Consider the following 12,631-nt stretch of genomic DNA (forward strand, 5'->3'; position numbering starts at 1 on the left):
TATTTATCAGTGATCATTACTGACACTTATGTGTGGAACATGATGAAGCTTCTGCTTATTCTTACATCGTCTATAGCACACATAATAGATCATATGTCAGTCTGTTCTCTCTCTGTCGCTTGTTCTGTTTTGTGCAAATCGATCATAGTTATGCGTGTAAGGCTACTCATTAAAGTACATATTTCTTAATATTCCACATTTCACTTTGAGAATGTACATATTAGAGCATTGTGGCCTGTATTTTCTCTGACAAGTACGTTTCAGTTCATATTCTGTAATAAACAACTCTCCTTGCCATAGTTATCTTCAAATAACTCGTTATACTACAGTACGAATGGCAGTGCCCTTGTTCTACACATTTTCTTTTTGCAGATGTCAAAGATGATGATGATTATTTTTATATGTTCTAAATGTCTCAGTAAAAATTAGTTATTTTTCGGTACAAAATGATTGTCTTTGTGGTTGTTTCACATGAAAATCATGTTTCACAGGATATGTTTTTATATTTTTACACAACTCATTACTTTATGTTAGAACAAGTGGCTTACTTGGATACTACCTATACTGATTTTTGTGTTTCCTACCATACAAATATTTTAAAAATGTCCAGACAGAAAAGGACAAGACAATGGATGGCACAGAAAAATAAACAAGTTATATTTCTCTCTTCTGCATTTATAATTTTGTGGAATGTGCCCTTGACCTAGTCAGATTCATTTGCTACAAACATTGGCAAATTGAAAACACTGTGGAACACTTTTCATATGCGATATTCTCAAGCAGATTATTTAAGTAAAGATAAGAAGTCTTCATGGGCGAACATGTGAGAATAAAACAATAACTTTATACTGAGAAAAAATTTTATTTCATTTTATGATAAAAATCTTTCCCACATGAGCTATTCTATTATTTGTATAACAAGTTAATGTGAAAAAGTGTTTTTAAAAGTAAAATAAGAAGAGTCTCTTTACACAGTAGACCAGTAATACTTTCATGTCGCTGATAATCTCATCTTGTGCGCCCATGCTGCATATTAATTTATCTCTTTAAAGAAGGAGTACATAATCTAATTAATATAGTACAGATCATAAATACATGGCAAGAAATGGGCTGGACTACAGATCTCATGCATTATATTCATGCTCAAATATTGTACTTTTGATGAACATGACAGCTTCCTTCTGCTTTAATTCCAACCCATTATTTTGTTTGCCATTTTATGTAATAAATTACGAACATATTGAAAATGAACTAATTTACATCCACTGAATTTGCTAATGCAATTGTCTCATACAATATGGACTATCAATTACTTTTTATTTTATCTACTACAATAAACATACTAGGATTGGGCAAGATTTACGTGTCTGACATTATAATGTCAGTGGACTAATTGAATAAACAAATAAGCAATTCACAAGTACACATAAGCCAGAAAATTTCTAAAAAATGTATGTAATTATATAAATACGAGTACATATACAAAGAGAGGAAACAAGCATCCCAGTGCAGTCGGCTTGCCTGTACTTCTTGTAAGTTAGGTATTGCTTAGGCCAACAAATGTTATATTTCAGGCAAACCTCAGCACTTAAAACAGTCTCCTGACCACATGTGTCAATTTTGTGTTAAAAACTTCTGCAAGAGAAGCGCAATGAACTATTTCCAGTCAGTCATTATTTCTGTTCAATGACTCCCAAGTAAGTATGATAAACAAATTTAATCTGGAATAACATACATTTTTCCATAGCCATGTTTTCGTGCCATTTTGACACTTCATTCTTTATATCCTTAATGACACGTAAGTACATGTATTTCTTTGTCAATGTCAAATTAGTTACAGGAGTTTTATGAAAACCAAGTCCAGTAAAATCAGTACAACTGAATTGCAGCATGTTTGTAATCCATATGAACAACTGTTCCCCACTAGCAATTTCTCCCTCCCACTCTCATATCAACAAAAACTAGTTGCACACAGAAATAGAAGTGAAATCACTACTAACTGAAATTTTCCTTCCATCCATCCTGCTTACACTCACATAATATTTTTGCTATATTCTGTTGGAGTCATATACACTGACAATTACTGACAGAGGAACATTGCATGAAAGAGGAACTGGCAATATACTAATCGCCTAATGGGGTCAAGACAGTAGATTAAATCACAGGTACTTTCATTGAAATTACTTCAGTATTGCCTGCAGATACATTTTTCATTCAAGTTGCAATCAAAATACATAGCCTATGGTTCATCAACGTGTATTATTGTCTCTTTTAACCTATGTGATTTCATCATGAGCAAACAAAAAATTTTGTATGCTAAAAAACTGAAAGTACAAAAACATGAGAATTATTTCAACAATTTTTCTAAAGTAAGTAAAGAATAATCCAAATGACATAAATAAAAATGACCTGCACAGAAAATCAATATGCAATGTGTTTCATAACTACAAGCCAGGCAACATAACTTATCTGATGATCATGTGTGATATGTAGAAATAGCATAGGAAGTATATCAAAGTTGAGTTCCAGTGCATACTTCCTAAGTTCTCCATTCTTCCCACCTTCACTCCCCAAAATACTCATTTACTCCTCACTGTTTCACAAAATATGCTATGAACAATGAGCAAATACTGTATCAATCACATTAACTTCTGGATTTTATTTTTTACTGGATTTCTGAAAATATCCAATGACATCAACAATTTAATGGAACCTGTAAAACTTCAAAAGTTATGCAAGCTTGATAATCTCCACAGATATTGCCACAATCATAAAGCACATCTGGTCAATGACCACACCACTAAAATATGATTTAAACGTTATCTTTGTTATTAGCTTGTGCTAAAATTCAATATCTTATAAAACAGAGGATATGCACCAATTACTTGTCCCTCAGTCGTTGGAAAAGTCGCAAAAGTTTACTTTTTACAAAACAAATGTCATTAAACAGAGACAAATACTGATAATGTGATCTGTACATTCTAAGGCTACATTTCCCAGGTTTTGGAGAGCGAGTTGACCAACAACTAAGAACATCTGCATATCATAACACCATCCCTGGAGGCTAAGCTGTTACTCTCAACATCTAGATAAATTTTCATTATCAAAAAACATTTCTCTAGACTTTCCCTAGTCTCAGCAACATATATGTATATACATTTTTAAACGTGTAACATTTCTCATTGCGACCATGACAGGACAAAGTACATCAAAATGTTTAATTCAAAAACGCCACAAGAAAGGCATCACTGTGTCTTAAATAGTGTAAGCATTCTTACAAAAATACATTTCTCACATGGAAGAAAAGGTATCGATTTTGGCACCATGCTCTATGGGCTATCTCATTTGTAGTTTTATTATTCAATGGTAACACGCTGTTAGGTATTCGTTTGGTTCTTTGGAAACCGTTTATAATGCTATGTCACTCTGCCGGAAGAGTTTCTCTATAGCTGAGAAAATGAAACTATCTGAACAACATCTAGTAAAAATGGACACGCGACAGGCAGGAAGTACATTGGAACAATACATATTTTTGAAATATTTCAAGGAAAAGCTAGATACTACCAAAATACTCTAAAAATAGTATTATGTTTCATGAGGCAGAATACGAAACAGGAATTCGTACCTGCATCGCAAACTAATATTAGCTAATAATTTTGCGAAACACCCGACATACCGATGTCTTTTAACTGCGATTGACTTTACATTAGTGCCAGTACACATAAATATATTTTTATATTTATAAAAAGGATGAAATGCACCTACTATCGCTGCCACAGACACAGATAGATATAAGTTAAGCAATCTAACTACAAGAAAAGTTGATCAAATAAATAGGCTAGCAACAATACTATTCATAAAGAGAGACATAAATAATTTAGCCCTACACAGATGACACAGAGACTGCACAATGAGAATGATGATGGCTTGTGCAACTTATGAGACAGTATTACATATTTATAAAGAAATTCCCTGCAAGTGACGTTACTCCTTCACTACTGAAACTGCAATGCAGTCAGTATAGCATGGCCTACAAAGCAGAAACTGTGTCATCTTTGACAGAGCACACAATAAATAAATGGGAGTTGAGTACTTCAGTTGTCTGCCTTTTAGGGAAATGCCACAGAAGTGCTGGAAATTTTAGCTTTCTGCAGGTAGCAGAACATGAACACATGAGACCCTGAGATGGGTTATACCTACACTGTGTTTCGTTAGGGGTCCTGTGTTTAGTGGAAAAGGCAATAGAGTTAAAAATGGTTGAAACTGTAGCTTTGTCTCCCACAAAAACCTTTAGACACTAAGTCATATGCATTACTTAAATATATATTTTATGTCGAAGTGAGTGAGACAAACTTAAAGTTTAATAGAAAATATAATATAAGCCAAGACTACCGAAATTACAAGTTAAAAAAGCCAAACTACTGAGTGTAAGGCTGGTATTGCTAATGATTCCACTTTTATGCACAATATTTACACAACTGACCATGCAATCTTCATCAGCTATCACAAATAATGATCATAGTCAAGTAACCACATGTACATGCACACCTACAACACCTGGCGAAGAGTAGTAGGTCAGATGTAATTTGGCACATAACACTGGAATCATAAGCCTAGCTGGACACAGAAAATTATAATTCGGTTTACCAAAGTGGCGAAACTTTGGAACTGACATTTAATTCAGTATAAATAACAGTTATGGGAAAGACAGCAATGAGGCCTAATGACATGTGCTTAAGGTCCCCTGGAGAGCTAGATATTATGCCCTTCCAGAAATTGAACAGTCTGAAAGGGCCCAATTTAAAACTGGAAGCCAATTGATTTTGAAGAAATTATAAATTTGTTTCAAATATTAGGCCTAATACGTTGAAGAAATAAGAAGCCATCTCAAAGGTATTGCCATATATGCACTGTAATGATCTCTGTTCTATACTGGAAAAGCAAGTTGTGATGTAGTATTTTCATCTATGAAGTGGTGTCAAAGACACCAACTAAAGGAGACTTTTAGCAAAGCAGACTTCCTTATTAAATAAATCTCAGATACATGTTGCAGGGAAGTATGTATGTTGAAGTGGGGCTGATCTTGTATGCAGATATTATTGCTGTATGAAGTTCTGGAACATACTATAATTCCACTGTCATGTTACAGCGATTGGTCAGATTATTAAATTGTGTATGGGATTGGAGTGAGTTTGCAGTTGCAACCATCAGTCTGCCTCCAAATACTGAAATATCTATTGGAGAATTTTAGCCACCTTTATACACATAAGTTACTGTGTTATTGAGCTCTAGCATATGCTACAGTTTCAATGACCTATTGCAGAGATTAACCGTGATATCAAATGATACACAGTGGGAGTGTAGAACTGTACCCATCAGCTGGCTTCCAAATCTTCAAATCTTTACAGGCGATAATTAGCCAGAAAATTTTAGAATTTTGGACGGTTTTACACGGGTTGCATAGCAAGTGTCTCACGGGAGATGCCTAAATACTGGTGGGCTTCTGAGGGTCAGAGGAGAGCAGTACAGTACATCCAGCACTCTGGGGAAATTTCCCCAATACGGCAGAAATTGGAGAGGATGGAAAAGGGGCAGTCCGGCCTACGCGTGTTTGACTTTGGCTGTCTTGAAAGACACTTGCAGAACACGGTTACCGAGCGTGTACCCGTTGAGTGACTGGATAGCGACGACTGCCTCGTCGTAGTTGGTCATCGTGACAAAGCCGAAGCCCTTGCACTTATTGCTGTCTGCGTCGCGAATCACCTTCACGTTTTGGACGGCGCCGAAGGGCCCGAAGAGCTGCCACAGGACGTTCTCCTCCGCCTCGGGGGCCAGGTTGTAGACGAAGATGGACCAGCCGGCCGGGTCGCCCGGCAGCATCCCGGCGAGGTAGTCGCCGCCGGTGAGGGGCGAGTAGCGCTGCAGACCCTTGTTCATGGCGAGGATGGCCTTCTCGCCCGTGGCCCCCAGGGGCGAGAGGGGCAGATACCGGAAGCGGCTCCCGGGAGAGTGGATGGGTCCGGCGAAGCGGCGACCGTCGGGCGGGTAGTAGGCTGCTGCCGGGTGGTACAGTCCCAGTTGGGTGGTCGGCTTGTTGGCGAACTTGACCCCGAGGGGTTCGCCGGAGCCGGGCGGCGTGTACCCGTGCATTTCCTCGATGGCGCGCTCCGCCTCGGAGCGCTGGTCGAACCTGATGAAGCCCACCCCCTTGGAGAGGCCGGTCGAGTTGTCGCACAGGATGCGGGACGTGATGATGGTGCCGAAGCGGGAGAACATCTTCTCGAACTCGGCCGGGGTCACGTTCCTCGGCACGCCGCTGACGTACAGGTTGGCCCCCTTTATCGACTCGCTGCTGGGCCGCGCGTGCGACACCTTGATCACCTTGTTCTGGATGCGCAGGCCGGAGAGCGTGTTCACCGCCTTGACGGCGTCCTCCTCGGTGCGGTACTTGACGAAGCCGTAGCCGAGGCTCTGGCCCGTCGACTTGTCGCGGATCAGCTTGCAGTTCTCGAGCTCGCCGACGGTCGAGAACAGCGCCCGCATGTCGTCCTGCGTCATCGTCTGCGGCAGGTAGTTGACTATCAGGTTCGTCTTGCTGTTGTCGTCGGCGCCGCCGCCGCGCCCCGACGACGACGGGCTGTGCGAGTTGCAAGGCGACGAGGCCGGCGGTGGAGGCGCCTGCCCGTTGTGGTGGTGGGTGGCCGTCGCCGCTCCGCCATTTTGCTTCATCCCCGGGAAAAGTGCGCGGCGAGCCGAGGTTGCGGCGGTATCGATCTGCGCGGAGCTGGCCGGCCGCCGGTCGCACGCTCCTTCGTCACCCGTCGGCGGTCACCGGAGAACTGGGGCCCGGGCGCCGGCCGCACCCCGGCCACCCCCCTCCAGCCCCCGTTCGGCGCGCCGAGCGCCCACGGAAACGGCCGAACGGCTGCCCCGCGCGCCCGGGCGGCCGCTCGATACTACTGCGAGGCTCGCTAGCTAGCAAGGCTGCACGCGATGCACGGGCCCGATATCCCCGCCGAACGGGCCCAGAAAATTCTCGCTTCTTTGCGCAGCCCTTCTTTAACTGTTGATAGCAGAATAATTTGCGCAGCCCTTGATAACAGAGTAAGTGGAAAATTCTGTCGCTTAATATTACGGTATATTGATAATTTTTACTTATGGACCGTCTGACAGCAACTGAATAAAACACAATTTTAGTGCCATACGCGTTTCGCCTTTATTTTCTGCAAGGCATCATCAGTGGCAGGTTGCGTGGACAATTTCCTACATATTACGCTCCTGTTGCATTTTTGGTGTTGTTCTTCTTATGAATGCCAATTTGCGATTTTTTCCCCACATTTCACAGTACTATGAACTGAACGCTTCTTGAAACCGCAAATTGGCATTCATAAGAAGAAGAACAACACCAAAAATGCAACAGGAGCGTAATATGTAAAAAATTGTCCACGCAACCTGCCACTGATCATGCCTTGCAGAAAATAAAGGCGAAACGCGTTTGGCACTAAAATTGTGATTTATTCAGTTGCTGTCAGACGGTCCATAATTAAATGTTATCAGTATACCGTAATATTACACGCAACTGAAGAAGACAGGACTACAAAAGTTGAAGATGTCTGTCGCTTAATTATTGTTGCAACTCTATATCAATCCGCCTATCGATATTACCACTGTTTCAACAAGCGTTCAGTTCATAGTGCTGTGGAATGTGGGGGGAAAAAACCGCAAATTGGCATTCATAAGAAGAAGAACAACACCATAAATGCAACAGGAGCGTAATATGTAAGAAATTGTCCACGCAACCTGCCACTGATGCTGCCTTGCAGAAAATAAAGGCGAAGCGCGTATGGCACTAAAATTGTGTTTTATTCAGTTGCTGTCAGACGGTCCATAAGTAAAAATTATCAATATACCGTAATATTAGACGCAACTGAGGAAGACAGGACTACAAAACTTGAAGATGTCTGTCGCTTAATTATTGTTGCAACTCTATATCAATCCGCCTACCGGTATTACGACTGTCGTGAACATTTTATTCCGCCTTCAGTAGACCTCTTTCTCACACGAATTGCTCACTTAATGGAATCAGTACCGCAGAAGTCACATACTTTGGTCCAAATAAGCGCCATTCACTAAGGAACGATAGCCTAACAACCACAGCTGCTTAAGATTTATGATAATTATGCACCTCAGATTTTTGTCTCATATCCCACAACCAAGAGGAACATTTAATGTAGGATCTGTGGAAGTAACGTTAGTATGTCTCGTACCTTTTAATTACGTATTATGTATTCTTGTTGTATGACTTGCTATACATCCATGATTTATCCGTAATGATCGGTAACATTTAATTCGCATTCCGTAAAATTATATTTTATAAGCTGCGACATCGTAGCGAAGAAACACAGTGACCCGTAAATGTAATAAGTTTCCTTTAATTTTCGTCTTTGGTCACAATCTTTTCTGTTTAACAGATTACCGGTTTCGGTCTTTAATGACCATCATCAGATCAGCTCTGAAGATCGGCAGGTCTTGTTACTACCAGATGCATCAGTATTCAAGAAAGAGGTTGAATTAATAGTAGAAAGACGGCGCAGAGATTACATCGCTATAGCGCGCTCTTCGTTTGCTAATGTTTCCAGTGTAGCTCATGGAACATATATTCGTGTTTCTTCTTTGTTCCAGACTTGTCTTCCTAGTCATCATATTAAAGAACGACACTGAATAGATGAACTACATCAGGATACGTCACTATGGTCTGTGATCACGCTGGAAACATTAGCAAGCGAAAAGCGCGCTATACCGATGTAATCTGCGCCGTCTTTCTACTATTAATTCAACCTCTTTCTTGAATACGGATGCATCTGGTAGTAACAAGACCTGCCGATCTTCAGAGCTGATCTGATGACGGTCATTAAAGACCGAAACCGGTAATCTGTTAAACGGGAAAGATTGTGACCATAGACGAAAATTAAAGGAAACTTATTATATTTTATAAGTAGTGACATGTAACTGAATGTCTGTCGTAAATGCCCTGATTAATAAGGAAAAAGAACCATTACTACTTGGAGGCGACATTTCCATGCTATTTCAGCCAGATTCTGAGAGAAAGACGACTCTCACAGCACAATTACATTCCAACTAATGACCGCACGAACTTCTTGCCTCTTCCCAAAACCGTTGATTAACACGTGCAGACCATCCTGTCATCATTTCTGGAGCGTAATTCTATGCTGCACACATGTGTAGGCGCCTCTTGTGGTTTTACGGCTTCTGCAAACATTTTATTCCTGTTTTAGTTTGCGTAATAACAAACTGTAGTAACTTTAACATTTTTCCGCGATTTCCACCAGATCCCTGCCCTAACTGTGGATATTGACCTGCGAATCGTGTAATTCGCCGATCAGTATTCCCAGTGAAGGTAGCGCAGAATATGGTCTGTCTCTACACATCTGTGACCTTGCGTCTTTTCAGAAAGGCTGTTTAACTGAACTAGCAGATGCTCTTCCGAAATCTGACGCGTAAGTAGTTTGCTGCAGCCGTGTTTTATTTCGCTAAGTGATGTTACGATTGTCGTCAACATTTTGTGTCTTACTGTTTCTAAAGACATAGTCGGCAACTGCTCGTATGTTAATCTTAGTGTAATCAGTCTTCCCCACACACAGTGTCCCTCATGTTCGGAAACATATAATTTGTGTTATTTTATACTTAATGTCAACATGAAACTCCAGGTCTGTAGTAAAGACGATGATTAACAAGTACGTACTAATAACTACAACTTTAAATAGCATTGTTATGCAGATTCCGATAGATAACCAGAAACACTACACACCAATATTCGCCATGAGAGGAGTGGAGAAATGTATCTTCCCGTTGCTCATATTTTTCAGTCTTTTTTCATCTTTCCCCAGATATAGTTTAACTCTGGTAACAGGTCCTGATGCGATATCTAACGCGTAATTCTGTTCAGCATCCACGTCTCATTTTCCTTAGTGGAACGCTTCGTTCTTGTTTTCATACACATCTTCGTCAAACCAATCGCTAACCACATGGAACCAACGGCGTACTAAAAATAAGAGCGATCTTCATTATGATTCAAAATCACTTACTCTGATCCCTACAGCTGTCCTCGATTCAGGAACTCCCCAATTCTATTCAATACCTCCTCATTAGTTATGTGATCTACCCATCTAATCTTCAGCATTCTTCTGTAGCACCACATTTCAAAAGCTTCTATTCTCTTGTCCAAACTATTTATCGTCCATGTTTCACTTCCATACATGGCTACACTCCATACAAATACTTTCAGGAACGACTCCCTGACACACTCGATGTCTTCTTCAGAAACGCTTTCCTTGCCATTGCCAGTCTACATTTTATATCTTTTCTACTTCGAGCATCATCAGTTATTTTGCTCCCCAAATAGCAAAACTCATCTACTACTACATTTCCTAATCTAATTCCCTCAGCATCAGCTGACGTAATTCGACTACATTCCATCATCCTCGTTTTGCTTTTGTTGATGTTCATCTTATATCCTCGTTTCAAGACACTGTCCGTTCCGTTTAACTACTCTTCCAAGTACTTTGCTGTCTCTGACAGAATTACAATGTCATCGGCGAACCTGAAAGTTTTCATTTCTTCTCCATGGATTTTAATACCTACTCCGAATTTTTCTTTTGTTTCCTTTACTGCTTGCTCAATATACATATTGAATAGCATCGGGGAGAGGCTATAACCCTGTCTCACTCCCTTTCCAACCACTGCTTCCCTTTCATGTCCCTTGACTCTTATAACTGCCATCTGGTTTCTGTACAAATCGTAAATAGCCTTTCGCTCCCTATATTTTACCCCTGCCACCTTTTCCTAATACGGAACGAAAATGTTTGTTATTCGCGGTTGAACAAAAACATGCACCCGCCTGAAATCGGCCTTTTCACGCACCAGTTTTTTTTTCTTTCGGAGGACGTGTTATTGTACCGGTGCTTTGGAGAAAACACACAAAATTCAAAAGAACGTTTGATTGCGTATGTTTGAAAGTTAGTCCCCAAGCATTTACATTCTGGTGCGAAGATTGTGGAGACTGCGACTTTCCTGGCAGTGAGCAGCTACAACAAAGGGTATTCAGCAATTCTGAAGATTGTGACAACGATGGACGTCACCCTGGGACTCTATTCGACGTAGTTCGCCAAGCGTTCGGACGACCACCGGATTCAAGCGGCCGATAACCGCTTGTCACCGGCCGTACGAGCGGCTCTGGAGCAGCGAAGGATGGCCCAGATCGAGAAGAACGCCCTCTGTGAGGAATGGGAAGGACTAGTTTATGGCTCCGGAATAGCAGATTGAACGTAAGTTGCATAATATGCATTTATATGTAGTCAAAACTTCAAACGCGTTTCTCGAAATGACTTTTTTTCTATCGCGCGGTATGGTAACTTCAAATCTACTGAACCGATTGACATGATTCTTTGTTTCCGACGAAGCTAACTAAATTGTCTAGGAGTTGTACCACTTTTTTCCGATCGATAAACTACAAATATTTTTACTTGGCCGACGAAGTCGAAAAATCGATGAAGAAACCCTTTTTTTTCAAATGGCCGCCATTTTGTTTCGTATGGTCAAAATAACTTAAGCGAGGTCCAACTCCTAAAGAATTTTATATACTTCGCTAACGTCGACTCTGTTTTGATTTCAGACGAGCCACCTGACCTGTGACGTACCGCGCGTGGATGTCTACATCGAAATTTTGTTTCGTTCCGACGGCACTTCCGCCTCTGCCCTTCGACATTTCCCGTTAAAAAATTCCAGTATATAGAGGAAATGTCAATGAATAGTTTGACCAAATTTGACATTGATATCTATAATACATCCCGAGAAAAAAATTCTCAAAGAACATGCTTTCTTCGGGAAAGATAGTAAACCTCCCCTTAAGATAGACATTTCTCCCTTCGTAGCTGACAGTCACCAAAAAGTTTAGTATTCGAAGGAGAATGTACAGCACTGAAATTTGCTGAAATACTCTCGCCGCAATTAAAACCTTTTTTATTTGAAGGATTTCACTGTCGAATCGCCTATCACATACGTGCCAGCATTTTCCATTTCGCGAAAAAACTAAACGAGCTGCCCTTCTATTAGCTTTTTCGCCAATCCTGCCTGGTAAGAATCTCAAAGCGCGCAGCAGTGCTCCAGCAAAACACAGACAATAGTAGTGAAGGCAGTCTCGTTAGTAGACCTGTTCCATCTTCCAAGTGTACAGCTAATCGAACGCAGTCTTTGGTTCACCTTCCCCACAACATTTTCTGTGTGATGGTTGTAGTTTAAGATTTTTGTAGATGTTATGCTTAGGTACTTAGTTGAACCGACAACCTTTACATTAGTGTGCTTTATCGTACAACCGAAATTTTGACGGAATTTTTTTGGTAGTCACTTGGAAAGCCTCTCAATTTTTATCGTTAGCGGTCAATTGCCACCTTTCAAACCATGCAAATACATTGTCTACATTTTTTTGTAATTCGTTTTGGTCTTGTGATGATTTTACTTGACGGTAAACGACAGCAGTATCAGCAAAAATTCGAACAGAGCTGTTCTGATTGTCTCCTGACTTTATACGTATTATAACAATGAAGCTGTATGT

The 12,631-nt window shown here is 40.7% G+C and overlaps 1 protein-coding gene across 1 annotated transcript; it reads right to left on the bottom strand.

The window, feature by feature from the left end:
* Nucleotides 1–774: 774 nt before the first annotated feature.
* Nucleotides 775–6,783, bottom strand: LOC124552704 (ELAV-like protein 1). Its single transcript, XM_047127045.1, has one exon. The coding sequence runs from the start codon at nt 6,727–6,729 to the stop codon at nt 5,602–5,604; it is 1,128 nt and encodes a 375-aa protein (XP_046983001.1). The 5' UTR covers nt 6,730–6,783; the 3' UTR covers nt 775–5,601.
* Between the last annotated feature and the right edge of the window lie 5,848 nt (nt 6,784–12,631).

This window comes from Schistocerca americana, chromosome 10 (assembly GCF_021461395.2).
Source record: "Schistocerca americana isolate TAMUIC-IGC-003095 chromosome 10, iqSchAmer2.1, whole genome shotgun sequence".
In the NCBI taxonomy this organism is placed as follows: domain Eukaryota; kingdom Metazoa; phylum Arthropoda; class Insecta; order Orthoptera; family Acrididae; genus Schistocerca; species Schistocerca americana.

Excerpts from the sequence above, each read along its gene's own strand:
- LOC124552704 (XM_047127045.1), bottom strand. The coding sequence starts at position 6,729 with ATGAAGCAAAATGGCGGAGCGGCGACGGCCACCCACCACCACAACGGG.